This window comes from Rhinatrema bivittatum, chromosome 11 (genome assembly GCF_901001135.1).
Source record: "Rhinatrema bivittatum chromosome 11, aRhiBiv1.1, whole genome shotgun sequence".
Classification (NCBI taxonomy): Eukaryota; Metazoa; Chordata; class Amphibia; order Gymnophiona; family Rhinatrematidae; genus Rhinatrema; species Rhinatrema bivittatum.
The window spans coordinates 43565339-43585387 of NC_042625.1; the positions used below are offsets into that span (position 1 = coordinate 43565339).

The 20049-nt window shown below is 48.0% G+C and overlaps 1 protein-coding gene across 13 annotated transcripts in view; it reads left to right on the plus strand.

Moving 5' to 3' along the window:
- The window catches only part of EP400 (E1A binding protein p400), a 307683-nt gene that overhangs the window by 120348 nt on the left and 167286 nt on the right, over nt 1-20049 (plus strand). For 10 of the 13 annotated variants that reach the window (XM_029619359.1, XM_029619360.1, XM_029619358.1 and 7 more), the window contains 6 exons: nt 13921-13974; nt 14665-14801; nt 15576-15762; nt 16103-16269; nt 16821-16981; nt 17620-17856. In XM_029619359.1, the coding sequence (XP_029475219.1) occupies nt 13921-13974; nt 14665-14801; nt 15576-15762; nt 16103-16269; nt 16821-16981; nt 17620-17856 (943 nt within the window). The remainder of the gene's footprint in view (nt 1-13920; nt 13975-14664; nt 14802-15575; nt 15763-16102; nt 16270-16820; nt 16982-17619; nt 17857-20049) is intronic. The other 3 variants (XM_029619369.1, XM_029619367.1, XM_029619370.1) reach the window with 3 other exon arrangements.

Consider the following 20049-nt stretch of genomic DNA (forward strand, 5'->3'; position numbering starts at 1 on the left):
TGATGTCCCACTTTCTCTTCTAAACCTCATTTTCCTAACATGTAGCCAGATGGACTCAGGACCAATGGGTTATATGCTCTCCTGCTAGCAGATGGAGACTGAGTCAGGTTTCAAAGCTGACGTCACCCTGTAGTGACCTCAGCCCTTCAGTATCTCTCCGTCTCCTAGCAAATGTGGATATGCTTTCCCTGTAAGTACCCGGATCAGTCCAGACTCCTGGATTTTGCCTCCTCACCAGCAGATGGAGACTGACTGCCACCCACAGTCTGTCAGTATTTCTCTGTCTCCAGCAGATGGTGGAGGTGCAAAATCCTGCAGTCTGTAGTTAGTTTTTAGTTTAAAAAAAAAAAAAAAAATTTTGAAAAGGGATCTTTTGAGGGAACATAAGAACATGCCATACTGGGTCAGACCAAGGGTCCATCAAGCCCTGCATCCTGTTTCCAACAGTGGCCAATCCAAGCCATAAGAACCTGGCAAGTACCCAAAAACTGTCTATTCCATGTAACCGTTACTAGTAATAGCAGTGGTTATTATCTAAGTCAACTTAATTAAAAGCAGGTAATGGACTTCTCCTCCAAGAACTTATCCAATCCTTTTTTAAACACAGCTATACTAACTGCACTAACCACATCTTCTGGTAACAAATTCCAGAGTTTAATTGTGCGTTGAGTGAAAAAGAACTTTCTCTGATTAGTTTTAAATGTGCCACATGCTAACTTCATGGAGTTAGTTAGCTGTCCTATCTCTTTTAAAAAAAAAAAAAAAAAAAAAAAAGGAAAAAGGATAGCCTTTGTTGTGAAGCCTCCCAGGGGGTCTGGCAGGTCCTGAGGGGACCATCCCCCTGGTATTGAGGCTAGTGGAGCCGGGGGTCGAGGATCCTGCTGCAGCTCTCCTAAACCACTGAGGTGATACTGGGGAGCCAGGCTCACTCTCCTCATAAGGGACAGGACCCGCACTGTAGAAAGCTGCTGACCAGGTTGTAAACAAACAAAAAAAAAAGACTGAACAGTTTTGTGGCGTTCTTCCCTTCTTGGCGCCAGTTTCTCCTGCCACAGCGGCTCGCTTTTGGTTGCCGATTTCGCTCTCTTTTTTGGCTCAGATGCCGCGTGGTACGGCCTGCCAGGCGTGCGGGGATGAGCGCATTGGTGTGTGCTCAGCTTGCCTCCCCGGGGGGAAGGCACTTCTTTATTGGCTGGGAGCAAGGTTTCAAGACCGCGCTGGGAGCCTGCGAGGCCCGAGCGTTCGCAGCTCACTGGCACAGATCCATTCCCACTCAGCGCGGGAATGGAAGCCATTTTGTCCACCTTTCGCACGGCGACTCAAGCAGCAATGGGGGGAGGGGAATCCCCTCCTCCTCTTTCCCCGCAGCCCACTGCCCCCGAGGGGTGTCTCTGGTGATGCAAATGTTGGGGCGGTGGAGGAGAGCTCCGAGGGGGCCTCAGACTCCTCATTATCTTTTTCCTTGGATTTCATCCTCCTGCTGCATAGGGCTTTCAAGGCCCGGAGGTCAGCTAGGAAGCACGCAGGGGGCTGTGGTCGCTCCCGTGAAGTCCCGTCTTCGTGAAAATCGGGAGCCCTGCCTGTTAAGCGAGCAAGGTCCTTGGAGGCAGCGGGGGCTCCTAAACCTAAGCGCCCCTCTGAACCAGCTCCTCCCGTCTGCGACCGGGTTCTTCCTCTGAGCCGGAGGAGCTAGAGCCAGGGGCCTGGCCTCCTCAGGGTGCAGCTACAGAGGAGGACCAGGGTCTTTCTTCCAATCCCGGCTCCCACATGGTGGATGGGGATGATCCTAAGGTGGTCCGTCTCTTTAGGAAAGATGAGCTTGGCCCTCTTATTCCTGCAATTTTGGAGGAATTGGGTATTGATGGCCCTCAGGAGGACTCCCGCATGGGCTCGATTGATCCAGTCATGGTCGGTCTCCGTGGGCTGACCAAGTCCTTTCCATTTCACCTTTCAGTCACGGGCTTGTTGTTCAGGGAGTGGGATACTCAAGACTTGGGCTTGAAGGTCAGTAAGGTGATGGACAAGCTGTACCCCTTACCAGAAGAGGCTCTGGATCTCCTACAGGTTCCCAAGGTGGATGCAGCGGTGTCATCTGTCACCAAAAAGACCACTATTCCAGTTACTGGGGCGACAGCCCTCAAGGACCTTCAAGATCGTAAACTGGAAGTTCAGCTTAAGAATATATTCGAAGTTTCGGCACTGGGTGTCCGGGCGGCCATGTGCAGTAGTTTTTCCTTGAGGGCAGGACTCCGTTGGGTCCAGCAGTTACAGAGTTGTCCCTCTCTGTCGGAGGAGGAGACCATCCAAGCTGGTAGACTGGAGGTGGCTGTGGCTTTCAGTGCGGATGCACTCTACAATCTTTTAAGAACCTCTGCGAGGTCTATGGTATCAGCGGTCTCGTCTTGCTGATTACTATAGCTTCGAAACTAGGCTGTGGACATTTCCTCTAAGGCTCAACTGGGTTCTCTGCCTTTTAAAGGCAAGCTCCTCTTTGGGAAAGATCTAGAAGATATGATTCAATCCCTAGGGGAGAATTAGAGTCCATAAGCTTCCTGAGGATAAGCCCAGAGCGAGGAGTTCCTTTCCCTCTAGGTCACGTTCTCAAGGGAATAGAAGATTCCGGTCCTCAGGGGTCGTCAGGTTCTTCCTTTTGGCAGAACTCGGGCAGACAACAATCCTGGTCCCATTCCTTTTGGGGACGCCGCTTCGGCAGAGCAGGTGCTCCCCAGGCAGCAGGAGGACCTAAGTCTTCCCAATGATGCCAGGGTGGCCCTTTCCTCGGTTCCGTCGATAGGGGGCAGGTTGTCTGTTTTACGAGGAATGGGTCAAACTAATATCCGACCATTGGGTCCTCAACATAATAAGGCAAGGCTACGCGTTAGATTTTGTTTGGCGCCCTCGAGACTGATTTCTTGTCTCTCTGTACTCATACGAGGAGAAGCAGCGGGCGGTGTGAGACACCCTGCAGCGCCTTCTCGATCTAGGAGCAATTTGTCCAGTTCCTCCCGCGGAATGCTACAAGGGACACTACTCCATTTACTTTGTGGTACCAAAGAACGAAGGCACCTTTCGTCCCATCCTCGATATCAAGAGAGTCAACAAATGCCTTTGGGTTCCGCGCTTTTGCATGGAGACCCTCAGATCGATCATTGCGTTGGTTCACTAGGGAGAATTCCTGGCATCTCTAGATCTAACAGAAGCGTATTTGCACATCTGCATCAGGTTCTCCCGTGGTTCTCCGTCATGGGGGAGTATTTTCAATTTCGTGCCCTACCATTCGATCTGGCCACGGCGCCCAAGACCTTTACCAAAGTGGTGATCGTGGTGGCAGCTCAGCTCTGGAGGGAAGGGCTGTATGTTCATACTTATCTGGACGATTGGCTGATTTGAGCGAAATCAGAGTCTCTCTGCCGGTCGGCGGTGCAACGGGTACTTCAACTATTGCGATCTTTCGGTTGGATGATCAACCCTGCCAAGAGTCACCTGGTTCCCTCTCAGTCGTTGGAGTTCCTAAGAGCCCTCTTCGACACATGTCAGGGGAGAGTTTTTCTGATGGGTGATCACATCAGCAAGCTACAGGAGCAAATCCGGGATTTGTTATCCAAATGTCCTCCCAGAGTTTTCGATTATTTACGGGTCCCGGGGTCAATGGCTTCCACTCTGGAGTTAGTCCCATGGGCCTTTGTTCATATGAGACCTCTGCAATCAGCATTACTCTCCCGTTGGCATCCGGTGTCCGAGCTATTTCACCTTCAGCTTCCTCTTACAGATTCTGCGTGTCTCAGTCTCGATTGGTGGCTCCTCATGGACAGCTTGAGCTGCGGGTTGCCCCTGGAGGTTCCCAAATGGCTGATGGTTACTACGGACGCCAGTCTCCCCAGGGGCAGTGGTTGGCGGAGGAAACCCGGTGGTCAATCAATCGTTTGGAAACCAGAGCTGTATGCGAAGCGTTGCAGGCTCTCTTACCACTCCTACGGGGGAAGTCTGTCAGAGTTCCCTGTACATACTCGGATCAGTCCAGACCCCTGGATTTTGCCTCCCCTCCAGTAGATGGAGACAGAGAAGTTTTGACAGACTCTGCCCTATACCCTGAGGTGCCACCCACAGTCCGTCAGTATTTATCTGTCTCCAGCAGATGGTGCAGGTGCAAAACTCACAGTCTGTACGGGTTTACTTAGTCTGATTTGAAGGTTTTAGTCAGAGATAGGTTTTTTTACCAGAAAAAAAAAGGTGAAAATATTTTCAGCAGTTAAGGATCCTTTAGCCTCCCAGGGGGTTGTCAGGTCCTGAGAGGGCTATCCCCCCTGGTATTGGAGGCAGCTGCGGCTGGGGGTTGAGGACCCTATTGCCATTACACAGCAGCACCTGGGGTGATACCGGGCCCGGATCACTCACCCCAGGAGGGACCAGGACCCGGAGGAGGCAAATTTGTTTTTTACCAAAAAAAACCCCCAAACCCCCCCCCCCCCAAAAGTTAATTAAGCACAGTGTTCGAGGGGCTAGTTCTCATTGTTATTTCTGGCAATATCCTTCCCTTGCTGCTGCAGGTTGATTTTCATGCCGTTGTTGCTTTTAAATTTCCTGCCTTGTTTGTTTTGTTCAGCGACATGCCGAAACGGTCGTCCTGCCCGCATGCACGGTTGTCCTGGGTCGGCCTCTGCTCGGGCTGCCTGCCCGGGGGCGAGGGAACTTCAGTGGCAGCTGGGGGGGGGGGGGGGTTGTTTTTTCGGTCACTTTGTCCTCTCACACGTTCGGTGACCTGCCGCCTCCATTTTCTCTCCTGTTCCTGCTTAGTGCGGGAATGGATGCCATCTTGGCTCCTGGCACTTCAGCGGCACAATTAGTAATGGGGGAGGAGATTCTTCCATCCTCCCTAGCTCCACTGCGCCTGGCTCCGGCAAATAAAACAACATTGAGGCAGCAGGCTGGGGTGGTTTCTGACCCTGCTGATCAGGGAGCGGTCCCTGGGGGGGATACGGATGACTCCTCCTCATTCTCTGATTTTATTTTGTTGTTGCACAAGGCCTTCAAGGCCAGGAGGGCTAGTAAGAAGACTTCTGGGGGCAAATCTGCCGGTTTGGAGTTACCTGCTAAGTCAAGAAAGCGCCCTAGAACTGATGGGTGCGTGGGGGCACCAAAATCAAAGTGGCTTTTACGGTCAGGGGTGTCTCAGGCTAAGCAGGACACGTCTTCTGACTCCATGGACACGGATGATCAGGATCTTCCATCCCAGCTCCCGAGGGGGGTGGAGGGGGATGGGGAACCGCAGAAGGGTTCTGTCCGTGAGCCGAAGTTGGTCCGTCTCTTCAGGAGAGAGGAGCTTGGGCCGCTCATTCCCACCATATTGGGGGAATTGGGGATCGAGGCTCCGCAGGAAGAGTCCAGGTTAGGAGCTACCAATCTGGTGTTGTTGGGCCTGAGGGGTCCGCCTACTTCCTTTCTTTTCCATTTTTCTGCTACAGACCTGCTGTTCTGAGAATGGGACACCCTGGATCTGGGAATGAAGGTCTCTAAAGCAATGGATAGACTATATCCTTTACCAGAGGAGGCTTTGGATCTCCTTAGGGTTCCAAAAATTGATGCCGCAGTGTCACCGGTTACAAAAAAGACCACTATCCCAGTTACAGGTTCTACAGCCCTTAAGGATTTACAGGACCGGAAATTGGAACTGCAGCTCAAGAAGAATTTTGAGGTTTCGGCTCTGGGGGTCCAAGCAGTGATGTGCAGCAATTTTGCCTTGAGGGTCGGCCTTCACTGGGTTCAGCAGCTGCAGGCCAATGAAGTGCTATCTGAAGAGGAAGCTCGTCAGGTGGGTTGGCTTGAGGCTGTGATTGCTTATAGTGCGGATGCTCTTTATGATTTGTTGAGGATGTCGGCCAGATCCATGGTTTCTGCGGTCTCGGCGCGTTGGCTCCTTTGGCTGAGAAACTGGTCGGCGAACATTTCTTCCAAGACCCAGTTAGGTTCTCTGCCTTTTAAGGGCAAGTTGCTGTTTGGCAAGGACCTTGAAGATATGATTCAATCCCTCTGGGAGAATAAGGTTCATCGGCTTCCAGAAGATAGACCCAGGTCAAGGGGCTCCTTTTCTTCGCGTTCTCATTACAGTGGGAGTCTGAGGTCTCGGGCTTCTTGGTCGGCTGCTACCTCTTTTAGGCCAAATCCCAATAGGCCACAGGCTTGGTTGCAGTCTTTTCGCAGGAGGTGTTTCAGCAGGCCGGGCAGTACCTCTTAGGCACAGGGAGGCAAGACTCCGCAATGATGTGCGGCTGGTCCGTTCCTTGGTGAAGGTGGTAGGAGGCAGACTGTCTGTTTTACGAGGAATTGACCAAACTCACATCGGACCAATGGGTCCTTTCTGTGATAAAACAAGGCTACGCTTTAGATTTTGCATGCCGACCCGGCACCAGTTTTTTGTCTCCCCATGCGGTTACGCAGCAAAGCCTCAGGTGGTAAAGGAGACCTTGCAGTGTCTTCTCGATCTCTGCGCAATTGTACTGGTTCCTCCAGCAGAGCAGGGGAAGGGCCGGTACTCCATTTACTTTGTGGTACCAATGAAGGAAGGAACATTCACGCCCATTCTCGATTTAAAGCGAGTCAACCGATGCCTTCGGATCCCTCGCTTCCGCATGGAGACTTTGCGGTCCGTCATCGCTTCTGTGCGAACAGGGGAATTTTTAACGTCCCTAGATCTGACGGAGTTTGGAATTTAGACAGACCACCAAAAGTTCCTGAGGTTCTCCATCCTCGGCCAGCATTTTCAGTTCCAAGCCTTGCCTTTTGGACTAGCTATTATGCCCAGAACGTTCACCAAGATAATGGTGGTGGTGGTGGTGGTGGCTGCTCAGCTACGGTGGGAAGGATTCCTGGTAAATCCATACTTGGATGACTGGCTGATTCGGGCAAAATTGGAAGAGAATTGCCGGTTGACTATACACCGTGTGCTACAATTGTTGCAGATTCTGGGGAAGGTGGTCAACTTCGCCAAGAGTCGTCTGATTCCCTCCCAGTCGTTGGAGTTCCTGGGAGCTCTGTTCGACATGCAGCAGGGTAGAGTGTTCCTCACGGAAGACCGCATTGTCAAGCTACAAGGTCAAATTCAAGTCTTATTGTCCAAACGACCTACGCAAGTCTGGGATTATTTGCGGGTCCTGGGTTCATGACATCTACTCTGGAATTGGTCCCGTGGGCCTTTGCTCATATGCGCCCTTTGCAGTCAGCTTTGCTCATTCGGTGGAACCCAGTATCCAAGCTATTCCACCTGCCTCTGCCGTTGACCGATCCCGCGAGGTCCAGTCTGGATTGGTGGCTCTGCCAAGACAACTTGAGCCGAGGAGTTCCCCTGGAGGTTTCCAAGTGGACAGTAATTACCACGGAATCCAGCCTCTCCGGTTGGGGAGCAGTGTGTCTCAGGAAGTCGGTGCAGGGGCAAGGTCTCCAGAAGAATCTCGGTGGTCGATCAATCGGCTGGAGACCAGAGCAGTGCGCTTAGCATTACAATCCATCCTTCTGATCCTCCGTGGGAGGTCAGTCAGGATCCTGTCCGACAATGCGACCACAGTGGCTTACTTCAATCGCCAAGGAGGGACCAAGAGTCAGGCTGCTGCGGTGGAGGCTCAACAATTAATCAGTTGGGCGGAGCAGCATTTAGTCTGCATAGCATTGTCCCACATTGCGGGAGTTGACAACATCCATGCGGATTTTCTCAGTTGTCACCGTCTCTATCCAGGCGAATGGGAGCTCGCCGAAGGGGCTTTTTAGTCCATCTGCAACAGGTGGGGCATGCCCAGAATGGATTTAATGGCAACGTTCAGGAATGCCAAGGCACTCCGCTTCTTAAGTCGCTGACGAGAGACAGGAGCGGAGGGGGTAGATGCTCTAGATCTTCCCTGGCCCGCAAATGTCCTCCTTAATGGTTTCCACCTTGGCCTCTGATCGGCAAAGTGCTCAGGCGAGTGGAGCTGCATCCGTCCGACGTGATCCTCATGGCTCTGGAGTGGCCACGACATCCCTGGTTTGCGGATCTGGTCAACCTGGCAGTGGACGGACTGCTGCGGTTTCTGGATCTCTCGAATCTTCTACATCAGGTGCCAGTCTGTTTCGACCAGGCAGATTGCTTTTGTCTAGCGGGGATGGCTTTTGAGAGGCAGCGTCTGAGAGGCCAGGGTTATTCGGATGCCGTGGTGGCTATGCTCTTAAGATCTCGCAAGACGTCCACCTCCCTCTTATGTCCGGGTATGGAAAGTCTTCGAGTCCTGGTGCATGGAGCGTAAGGTTGTTCCAACTCGGGTGTCTGTCTCCGATATTCTGTGTTTCTTGCAAGATGGGCTAGCCAGGGGATTATCTTGTAGTTCCTTAAGAGTACAGGTGGCAGCTCTTAATTCTCTGCGCGGTACCATACAAGGGCTGGCATTGGCGGCACATCTGGATGTGGTTCGTTTTCTTCGGGGTGGGGGGGGGGGCCAAGCATTTGCGCCTGCCGGAACAACATCCTTGTCCTTCGTGGAGTCTAAATTTGGTCCTTACGGCCTTGTGTTCTGCACCCTTTGAGCCGTTAAAGAGGGCGACGTTAAAAGACCTCACCCGGTTTTTCTGGTGGCTATTTCGTCAGCTCGTAGGGTGTCTGAGCTCCAGGTGTTATCTTGCAGGGAGCCATTCTTGAGGATTTCGGATTCGGGAATATCGTTGCGGATGGTTTCGTCTTTTCTCCCAAAGGTGGTTTCCTCGTTCCATTTGAATCAATCAGTGGAACTTCCCTCTTTCTCAGACCTGGACCGATCGGATCCTCTTTATAAGGATTTGAGGAAACTGGATGTTCACAGAACCTTACTGCATTATTTGGAAGTCATGAACAGTTTTCGGGTCTCGGATCATCTGTTTGTGCTGTGGAGTGGTCCGAAATGAGGCAATATGGCATCTAAGATCACACTCGCCCGCTGGCTGAAAGAAACTATAACTTCAGCATATTTGCTACGTGGAAGACCTTTACCGGTAGGTCTTAGAGCTCATTCTACCTGCTCCCAGGCGGCGTCTTGCGTGGAATGTCAGCAGGTTTCATCACAAGAGATTTGCAGGGCGGCAACTTGGAAGTCTTTGCATACCTTTGCAAGGCATTACAGGCTGGATGTCCAGGCCCTGGGTTCTGGAGGATTTGGAGAAGGTGTGCTGAGAGCGGGCCTCTCCGGATCCCATCCCAGGCAAGAAGAGCTCTGGTACATTTATTTATTTATTTATTTGTTTGTTTGTTTGTTTGCTTTTATATACCGACATTCGTTGGGGTACATCACATCGGTTCACATTATAACAGGATAATAGCATGACAGAAGTCGTACCATTTTTACATTGTAACATTAAAACATGCGTAGGAACAGTTTAACAGTGAAACACAGGATAACAGTTTAACAGTGAAACATAGTGGAACGCAGGGACAGTATTTGTACATAGTAACAACTGAGGAGAACTTTATACATGGTGGTTTTTTATGTCTTACTTATTATATACGGAGAGGCTTTCTTGTGGGGTACTTGTCAGGAGTCTGGACTGATCCGGGTTCGTACAGGGAAAGGAAAATTGGTTCTTACCTGATAATTTTCGTTCATGTAGTACCAATGATCAGTCCAGAGTCCCACCCGTTTACGGCATACAGGAAACGGAGAATCCGCTCTTTACAGTTTGTTGTTAATTCTGGTCTGCAGATCAATATTATATACCATGCTGTACGGGTTCTGTTCCCATTTGGGGTTAGTGTTCCATTTCGGGTTTTAGGTTACTGTATATAGTTAGTTTGGTTTTGAACCATTCTGCTTTGTGACTGAGTAATACTGATGGACTGTGGGTGGCACTCAGGGTATTGAGCAGAGTCTGTCAAAACTTCTCTGTCTCCATCTGCTGGAGGGGAGGCAAAACCCAGGAGTCTGGACTGATCCGTGGTACTACAGGAACGAAAATTATCAGGTAAGAACCAAGTTACCTTTCTGTCAGAAATGCGACTGCGGTGGCTTACATCAATCGCCAAGGAGGAACCAAGAGCTAACCAGTTGCGATCGAAGCCCAACAGTTGATAAGCTGGGCGGAGCAGTACCAGGCCAGGATTGCGGTCTCCCACATAGCCGGGGTCGACATGTTCAGGCCGATTTTTTCAGTCGCCACAGGCTCCATCCTGAGGCGTTCCAGATCATATGCGACAAGTGGTCCACTCCGAGTATAGACCTGATGGCAACGTTCCGCAATGCCAAGGCCCCTTGTTTCTTCAGTTGACGCAGAGAACCAGGAGCTGAAGAGTTGGATGCCCTAGATCTCGCCTGGCCAAGGAACATACTGCTGTACATGTTTCCGCCATGGCCCCTCATAGGCAAGGTGCTGAGACGAATAAAGGTTCACCCATCAGAGGTAATCCTGGTAGCTCTGGAGTGGCCGAGGCGTCCATGGTTTGCGGACCTGGTCAACCTGGTGGTAGAAGGTCCCCTGAGGTTTCGGGACCTTCCCAGTCTTCTACACCAGGGACCTGTTTGTATGGATGGGGCGGATCGCTTTTGTCTCGCGGCATGGCTTTTGAGAAGCAACGACTGAAGAGCAAAGGATATTCAGACAAAGTTGTCATTACCCTCTTATGGTCACGGAAACCCTCTACTTCCCTGGCTTATGCCAGGGTGTGGGGGATTTTTGAGTCTTGTTGTATAGAACACAAAGTGAGCCCCTTTCAGGCTTTGGTGTTGGATATCTTATCCTTTTTACAGGCTGGCTTGCCTAAGGACTTATCATGCAGCTCTCTTAAGGGTGCAGGTGCAGGTGCCGGCCCTAGGTTGCTTTTGAGATAAGATTCAAGGGGTAGCTTTAGCTGCGCATCTGAACGTAGCGCATTTTCTCCGAGGGGTGAAACATTTGCGTCCTCCAGTACGGAATCCTTGTCCTTCATGGAGCCTCAATCTCGTTCTCAGATCATTGTGTGCGGAGCCCTTTGAGCCCTTGAAGAGGGCGACGTTAAAGGACCTTACCCTAAAGACTGTTTTTCTTGTGGCTATTTCATCGGCTCACCAAGTGTCGGAGCTTCAGGCATTATCCTGCAGGGAGCCCTTTTTGAGAATTATGTATTCGGGGGTCTCGTTATGGACTGTTCCCTCCTTTCTCCCTAAGGTTGTGTCCTCATTTCATCTCAATCAGTCAGTGGAACTCCCCTCATTTCCATTTTTAGATCGCTCCGATCCTCAATCCAGAGACTTGCGAAAGCTGGATGTGTGTCGCGTTCTGTTACGCTATTTTGAGGCTACTAATTCTTTTTGTGTGTCGGACCATCTGTTCGTGCTATGGAGTGGTCCCAGGAGAGGACATAAAGTGTCTAGGGCAATGATCGCTCGCTGGTTAAAAGAGGCTATTGGTTCATTGTACTTGTTACAGGGTTGTCCCAGTGCAGTTGGTCTACGAGCACATTCTACCCGTTCACAGGCAGCATCATGGGTGGAATGTCAGATGGTGTCGCTGCAAGAGATTTGTAGGGCAGCCACTTGGAAGTCCTTGCACACCTTTGCTAGACATTATCGTTTGGATGTCCAGGCCCCAGACTCTGGGGGTTTTGGCACAGGTGTGATCTGAGCGGCCCTCTCAGGGTCCCACCCCAACTAGAAGAGCTCTGGTACATCCCCGGAGTCTGGACTGATCTGGGTACGTACAGGGAAAGGAAAATTGGTTCTTACCTGCTAATTTTCATTCCTGTAGTACCAGAGTCCCGCCCTGGTTTCTTAAGGGTATAGTTGAGAGTCCGCTCGTTCCTGTATGTATTAATTGGTCCTGCAGAGTATTTTCTTACTTGTTTTACAGTTGTCGCCTGTTCTGTTCCTACGTGAGGTTTGTGAGCAGTATGGTTCACGTGGCGAGGTTTTTATAGTGTTCTGCTATGATACAATGAAATACTGACAGACTGTGGGTGGCACCTCAGGGTATAGGGCAGAGTCAGTCAAAACCTCTCTGTCTCCATCTGCTGGTGGGGAGGCAAAACCCAGGAGACTGGACTGATCCGTGGTACTACAGGAACGAAAAATAGCAGGTAAGAACCAATTTTCCTTTCCCTATGGGGATCGCTATATCCTTTAGAAGAAGAAATTCTTCTTTTAAAGTGGAGAAAGATTGAGCTCCACTGCCCTGCGGTGATACCTAAAGGTCCCTCACTAGTTGAGAATTCCTGAGGTGATTTCCGAGATCCCTCAGAGGTGTACTTTTGGTTCGGTAGCCGGTTCCTGGCATGGACTTTGCTGCTGAAGCAGCTACATGGTAGTGGGTGCAGGAAGCTGAGCGCGGCGGTGACGGCCAAAGCCTTCTCCCTCCACAGCAGGAGATCGTCTCTGTACTCAGTTGGTAAGCGCTGAGTGAAAAAAAAAACCCAACACAAAAAAAAGAGGATTCCTCTTGATTCAGAGACGTTGGAGGGGTTTCAGTAAGACTTCCTCCTGTCTCCTTGCTCAGTGCGCTGTACAGACGTTCCCGATCCCAGTGGGGTAAAGGGAAGTGGGCTTCTAAGCGGGTTAAGCAGCCACCCCCCCCCCCCCCCCGGTAGGCCAGGCCCCGCTTTAGGTTCAGAAGGCACACCACATGTTAGGCTACAGTGGCACCATCTTACTCGCGTTTTTGTGCGTTTTGTATTGCCTACTTTTACTGAAGAGGATGTTGGAAAGGTACCAGTACTGGAGAAAGTTTTCATGAGTAATGATTCAGATGGACTGAACCAAATCACGGTGAACCTAGAAGATGTGGTAGATCTGATTGACAAACTGAAGAGTAGTAAATCACCTGGACCGGATGGTATACACCCCAGAGTTCTGAAGGAACTAAAAAATGAAATTTCAGACCTATTAGTAAACATTTGTAACCTATCATTAAAATCATCCGTTGTACCTGAAGACTGGAGGATAGCAAATGTAACACCAATATTTAAAAAGGGCTCCAGGGGCGATCCGGGAAACTACAGACCGGTTAGCCTGACTTCAGTGCCAGGAAAAATAGTGGAAAGTGTTCTAAACATCAAAATCACAGAACATATAGAAAGACATGGTTTAATGGAACAAAGTCAGCATGGTTTTACCAAAGGCAAGTCTTGCCTCACAAATCTGCTTCACTTTTTTGAAGGAGTTAATAAACATGTGGATAAAGGTGAACTGGTAGATATAGTGTACTTGGATTTTCAGAAGGCGTTTGACAAAGTTCCTCATGAGAGGCTTCTAGGAAAAGTAAAAAGTCATGGGTTAGGTGGCGATGTCCATTTGTGGATTACAAACTGGCTAAAAGATAGGAAACAGAGAGTAGGATTAAATGGATAATTTTCTCAGTGGAAGGGAGTAGGCAGTGGAGTACCTCAGGGTTCTGTATTGGGACCATTACTTTTCAGTATATTTATAAATGATCTGGAAAGAAATACGACGAGTGAGGTAATCACATTTGCAGATGATACAAAATTGTTCAGAGTAGTTAAATCAAAAGCAGATTGTGATAAATTGCAGGAAGACCTTGTGAAACTGGAAAATTGGGAATCAAAATGGCAGATGAAATTTAATGTGGATAAGTGCAAGGTGATGCATATAGGGAAAAATAACCCATGCCATAGTTACACAAGATACAAACACACTAAATAATATTCCCAAATAGTTAACTTTGCCCCAATACTTTTAAAAAAGTCAATGTCCCAAGCAAAAACTTACTGATTCCTTTCAGCCACCAGCAAGGTGATCCTCTCCTCTCAGTGTTTCCACAGCAGGAGAGCACATAACCCATTGGTCCTGAGTTCATCTGGTTACACTAAGAAAAACAAAATTATCAGGTAAGTAATTTAGCCGTCTGACAATTGCTCACCCTTGATGCAGCAATTTTAGCTGCATTGACATGTGGTGTTTCCGGTGAGGAAGAGCATGCATGTAGATTTTTTTTTTTTTTTTGCAGTTTCCGAATTGTATATGGACTTTTCCATCGGTATATTACCCACAGAAAAAGCAGGTGTATTTTTATTTATTTATTTATTTATTTAACAGCTTTTAATATACCGGTGTTCGTGCAAGCACATCACGCCGGTTTACAATAAACTTGAGAAAGGAGGAAATTACAAAAAACAGGGAGTGGGGGAGTGGAGCAGGAGCGAAAAGAGGGGGGGGGAAGAGGGGGGAGAGAGGTAAAGGGTGTATGTCATCACGTACCAGTTAGCAAAGTGAGAGTTTATGCAAAGGCCACGGGTAAAAAGTACATGCACACAGATTTGAAGTTGGTTAAAGAGGGAAGTTTTCAGCAGGAACAGTGGCAATATCACAGAATCTTGAAGCAGCTTCCTGCCAGGCTATGCCCTGTCCAGTGCCTGACCCGAGAGCCTGCTGCCAAAGATGAAGAATTAATTCTCATGTTCCTTGTGATTGGGTTGGATCTAAAAATTGTCAGAAATGCATATTGTATTATTATTTTGGCAATGCCCTGATTATCAGAAAATGGGTATCGTGTCTGTCTTTCAAACATTATCACCCATATGCTAGCCAGAAGTTTGTATTGGCAGACTGTTATCCAACTAAGGAATACAGTCTGTGGAAAGAAGAGAGATTTTGCTAAACAGAGTAAGAAATGGGGGAAGGGAAATACTGGCCTGAGATGACAGGTATGAAATTATATTTACGAATGGTTTCCTGCCTTTCTTTTTTTAAGATGACGCAGCCTTTTATTTTACGAAGATCGAAAAGGGACGTAGAAAGGCAGCTAACCAAGAAATACGAGCACGTGTTAAAGTGCCGTCTCTCTAATCGGCAAAAGACCTTGTATGAAGATGTCGTATTACAGCCCGGGTAAGGAACTGCGCTGCAGATGGGCTGCTAGGGAGTTGTTAGAAGCTGGCATGAAAGCTAACACTGGGTTGTAACATAAGGGTGAAGAGGCCTAAGAAATATGTGTTGTCGCTTTGTGACCTAAGTACCAGCTGTGTAGCATTGACTGGATGCATCTGAAAGTTAAAAGCTGGGCAGCATTGAGGGATTCAGCCTTGGAGACTACTTCCCTGCTATAACTCTCTTCTTTTATTTCCAAGTATTTTATATTCTCCCAGTTAACAGAATGCTCTCAGCATAGCACAGCTGAAAAATAAAATACTGAAAATAAATAACATAATACAAGAAAGACAAGACAATGGTACCAAAACAAAAAAGAAAAGTGCAGATTATGTAGCATCACCCCCAAACTTTAACAGAGCACCATCCTAGCATGGTGCAGGTTCCCTGGCATCATTCAGCAAAGGCGATAATCTACAGTAATTTACCTGAGAAAATCATCAAAACTAACAAGCCAAAAGCTTGAGAAAAGGTAATATTAATGGCTTCCGTGGGAAGGTAGAAAACCAGGTTGAAGTGTGAGAGAGACCCTGTTTTCTTTATTTTTGACAGTCTAAAAAAAAATAAAAAATTCTTCCGAGTGCGCCATATGTTGTCTGATTAATGATTATTCAGTGGAGCGCTTAGAAGGGAAGACGCCTCCTGTATAACCATTTGAACATTAGCCATTCATTGACCCGCAGCACTGAATCTTTCTGTGTGTGTGTGTGTGTGTATTTGTTGCTGACTGAGCAGAACCCAGGAAGCCCTTAAGAGTGGTCACTTTGTCAGCGTGCTGCATATCCTGATGCAGCTGCAGAGGATCTGCAACCATCCAGATCTGGAGGACCCCCGTCCATCCCGCTCGCCCTATGTCGCCAAAGCTTTGCAGTATAATACTGCTTCCCTGGTACTGACGGCGTTGGAAAGTGATCCATGGAAGGTGAGTTAAGAATCAAAGCAAGATGCTCTTCTCTAAGGAGATCAAATAGTCAGTAGTCAGCTGCATGCTCACCATGAGAGAACTAGCAGCATTGGCAGTCTCGCAGTGAGCTTGTTGGCAACAACGGCAAAGGGAATGTGTTGGCAACTGCAGCAGGTTTTAGGGAACATAGTGGCTGCTTTTCCCTTCTGGGCACTGAATGCTCAGAGAATCAGTCTGGAAGCTCTCATTGTGCAAATATTCTTTCTGGATTCTGGGTCCATGGTTGGTCATCGTACCTTGGCTAAGTTAAACTGTGCTATGGAGACTTAATCACTTTTTCTCTTTTCATACAAACTAGAGCAGCGACATGTCCATGTTTGATCTGATTGGACTGGAGAATAAAGTGAGTCGTTATGAGGCTCAGGCACTACCCAAGCTGAAAGTGACCAAGAAGCTCATTTATGAAATCTCCAGCTCCCCAGACCCTCCACCCAGACCTACCCCAGTCAAGATCAAACCAAACAGGTGCGTACTGATTCACCCACTGCTTTTGTGTGGCTGTAGACTGGCCTGTGATACACGCTGACAGGCTTCCATTTGACAGGGTATTAAAGGGACACTATCAAGGTTAGTAAACAAAACTGTTTGAAAATCCTTCACTTGGAGAAGAGAGAAGAATGAAAGGGAGCAATAACTAGAAGGGTGGTGGTGGTGAGGGAAGAGCAATAGAGTGATGTAGGAAGTGGGGAGGGAAAAGGAGAATAGAGTGGAGGGGAGAGCAAGGAGACAGGATGGAAGGGGAGAAGACCAGAGGGTAAAGCAATAGAAAAAATTAGGGGAGGGGCAACAGCAGGGTGGAGGGTAGAGCAGGAGACTGGAAGGGGAAAAGATTATCTAGGCCTCCTCTCTCTCTCTTACAGACTCCAGCAAATGCTCTGCAGTCTATATGCCCAGTCTGATATTGTGGAGACCGTGAGGGATTTGGGGGGGGTAGAGTTGGGAAGATCTCCATAAATGAATGCTCCTGTTTTTTGGACTAATTCATCATTTGTGTGCATAATACAATTTGTCTGCAGATTATTTCAGCCAGTGCAGTATGGGCAGAAACCTGAGGGCAAGACTGTGGTATTTCCAAGCACTACAGCGCAGCGCACTGTAACCACCACAACTGCCAGTGTGGCTCCACAGGGGCAAGTCCGCGGGAGGTTACCCATTGCCACGGCCTCAGCAAACTCAGGTACAAATGGTAAAATAAAGGTCTTAGTCCATTGTCCTTTCTTTGACATCCATACACTGGAGGAATCCGCAAGCGAGGAAGGAGAGAATAAAAGTCAAGGGCAAGGCCACTGCTCCTAATGTTTTCAAAATCAATCCATTGAGATCCAGAGGCTTTAGCTATTTATTTCTGTGTTAGTTATGCCCAGGACTTGTGCACCTTTAGAGGAAATGAGAGGATATCTGCCCTGCACAGTGCAATGTGTTAAAAGTAAACTTGGCAAGTATCGTACAACCATTCCAAAATTTCTTAATAAGTTATCTTTGATTAATGTTTTAAATAGTTCCTCTGCAGTTGTCTGGCAGGGGATCGCAAATTATCGTCTACAGCGAAGATTCTTTTGAGTCTCCTCTTGTCCAGTGCTGAAGTTCATTTCTTATAAGAGATGTCACTTGTAGCACACTTTCACTAATTCACATGTATTCTGTTTTTGGATATTCACATATAATTGATACCAGGATTGAGTGGCATTAGATTAGCCATGATGTCATCCCATATTGAGATCCTAGTGTACCAAAAGAGTTATTTTAACCCAGGTTTACTTGCTGTTCAATGAAATTCATCTAACAGCTTGCACAAACGCACCTTGTTGTTTGCAGCTTCAGCAACCCCGTTTCAGACCTCACAGGCTTCCAGCGGTGTTCCAAGACAACAGTCAGCAGCAACCTTCGCCACAGCAGCTAACACGGCCAATCCTGTGAAACAGCCGGGTCAGAGCAGTACCCCGGCCTCCCAGCTAGGTTCGGCCCAGCCTCCGGCCCCTTCGCACACCAACCAACAGAGTGTGCTGCCTCAGAGGCTAGTGCTTACCTCGCAGGCCCAGGCACGCTTGCCTAGTAAGTGGCCCTTGCCCCTTTCATGGTTTCACTCCCCTTTTCACTACCAGGTGGTTAAGTTATCAGACTCCCGTAAGTGTTTGCAGGGTCTGGGTTTTCAAACTTCTGATTTCTTTGGTCACTTTGTAGGGAGCCCAGCTAGCTCTGGGTTACTTGGAACAGGCCTAACTTTTATTGGTATTTGATTGATCGTGCACTGGGCAGCTTTTCACAAGTTTCCATGGTGACAGCTAATTCCCACGCTGTCTAAAAGAATAATTTCTATTACGTTGTTTCTTCTCTATTAGTTTGGACTGTGGGGATATGTCTTTATCAGGGTTATATAGTGTTAGAGCCTACAGGGCAACAAGCTTTCCCCTTCCTGTTCCTGAAGATTCATGAGTTCCTTGATGCTGCTGGTAATCCAGGGTTGAAGTCCTTCCCAGTACTGCTGAGACTACTGGTGCCTGGTAAATAGGCTTAGTCTCCTTTTCCTGGCTTTGTTTGCTATATTAGACACTAGAGGTTTCCTCGCAACCTTTTTTGGGAGGTCCTTACTATTATACATGAAGCAGAGTGGATCTATAAATGTTTTACAGATCCACAGGCTCAAGGTAAGAGAGCTACAAGTTTAAAAAAAAAATGTAGAAAAGTGGGTGGGAGAGATTTTCCGGATAGGAACTGGTAGTTGTCCTCCTGGCCCTTCTGTTAACAACTTGAGAGAGCTTCAGTTTTTATAATGTGGAAATGGAAGAAAAGAAACAATTTATTCAAGAAAATCAAGTCCTATATATCCCCTGAACAGACCAGCAGCATATGGGATCTGTTTGCTTTTTTGTGTTGATTCTGGTACCTCCCAGTCTAAAGTTCATCTGATTACTGCTTAAATATAACCTTTAGATGCTAAAATAGCAGTGCTCTTTGCAGTTTTTTCTTGCACAGTTCTTTAATGTGGCTTTCATCCCCTTCCAGAAGTTGCAAGAAATTAAAATTTGGGGTAAAAAACACAGTTTCAAAACTGTGTAAAAGAGCTTACTTCCAGGCTTCTACTGGTTTTCCCTGATGCTTAAATCCAGCATAAAGGACTGGATTGCACAGTTCATCATTATAAAGAAGGAGATGTGGGTAGCAAAAAACACAAAATGCTTGGAGGTGATACCTGACGACTCTGAAGAGTTGGATGGGAGAGAGTAGGGAGAAAGGGAGTTGTGTGATGATTTCCTGATGAGAGCTGCATGGAAGCAGTCAGGAGAAGAGAAGTGGTGCAGTGGAGAATACATGGAAACCAAGGGTTGCAGTTGCCTGTCCCAGTGACCCAGAGCCAGATGGGTACTATCATAAAAGCAAATCGCTGAACAAGAAGGCATACAAATTCTGCCGACGTTGTACTAATGTTGCTAATTTTCTCACCATCTCCTCTCTATGCATGTGTTCTCTGTTGGCAAGTCTGCCTCCCTTTCAGCTAGTTGCTTTATTTGTACAACTGTCTCCTAATTAACCTCCTTCACCTTCAGCACTAATCTGTCTGCCTGACTGCCTCCCTTCAGACCAGGATCACAACGGTTGAGAAAAACTGGGAAAGGTTTTGCTTTGCAGTTGGGGTGGGTGTGTGTGTATGTGTATGTATGTGTGTGTGTGTGTGTGTGTGCGCGCGCGCACTGTTGCCATGCATATGTTCGGCAGATCTTCAGTGAGGTATTCCTCGCATCCCCTGGAGAACTCATACTGCCTTTACAACAGAAATGCCAAACTGTATTTCATGGACAGCTCAGCATATTCTTTGCAAAATTGCCACTTGGTACTATCTTGGGGAGAGAAGGTTTAATTTGGCAATGGAGAGAAACTTCAGCAAGCCTGTGCTGGAAAAGTGAAAGCAATATTTCATCCTAGCTGAGCAGTACAATGAGTGCTATTTCAAGAAAGAAAGAACCTTGAAAATCAATGTTTCTGTGTTTTTAAAGACTCCTTGTAGGTGCTTCTACTCAGGATGACCTCTAAGTGATGTCAACTTTGTTGTCTTTTATAAATAATGTTTTTACGCCAGCTGTTACTCTCCAGCAAAATTGCATTCAGACTTGGGGTGTTCTGTTAAGATCTGACAACTCTAAGTGCCAGCATCCCACTGGCTGCTTTGAGCAGCTTCTGAAAAAATTAATCCAGAGCTCAGCATTCTTGTGAGCTTGTCCTAAACCTTCTGAAGACAGCTGAATGGCC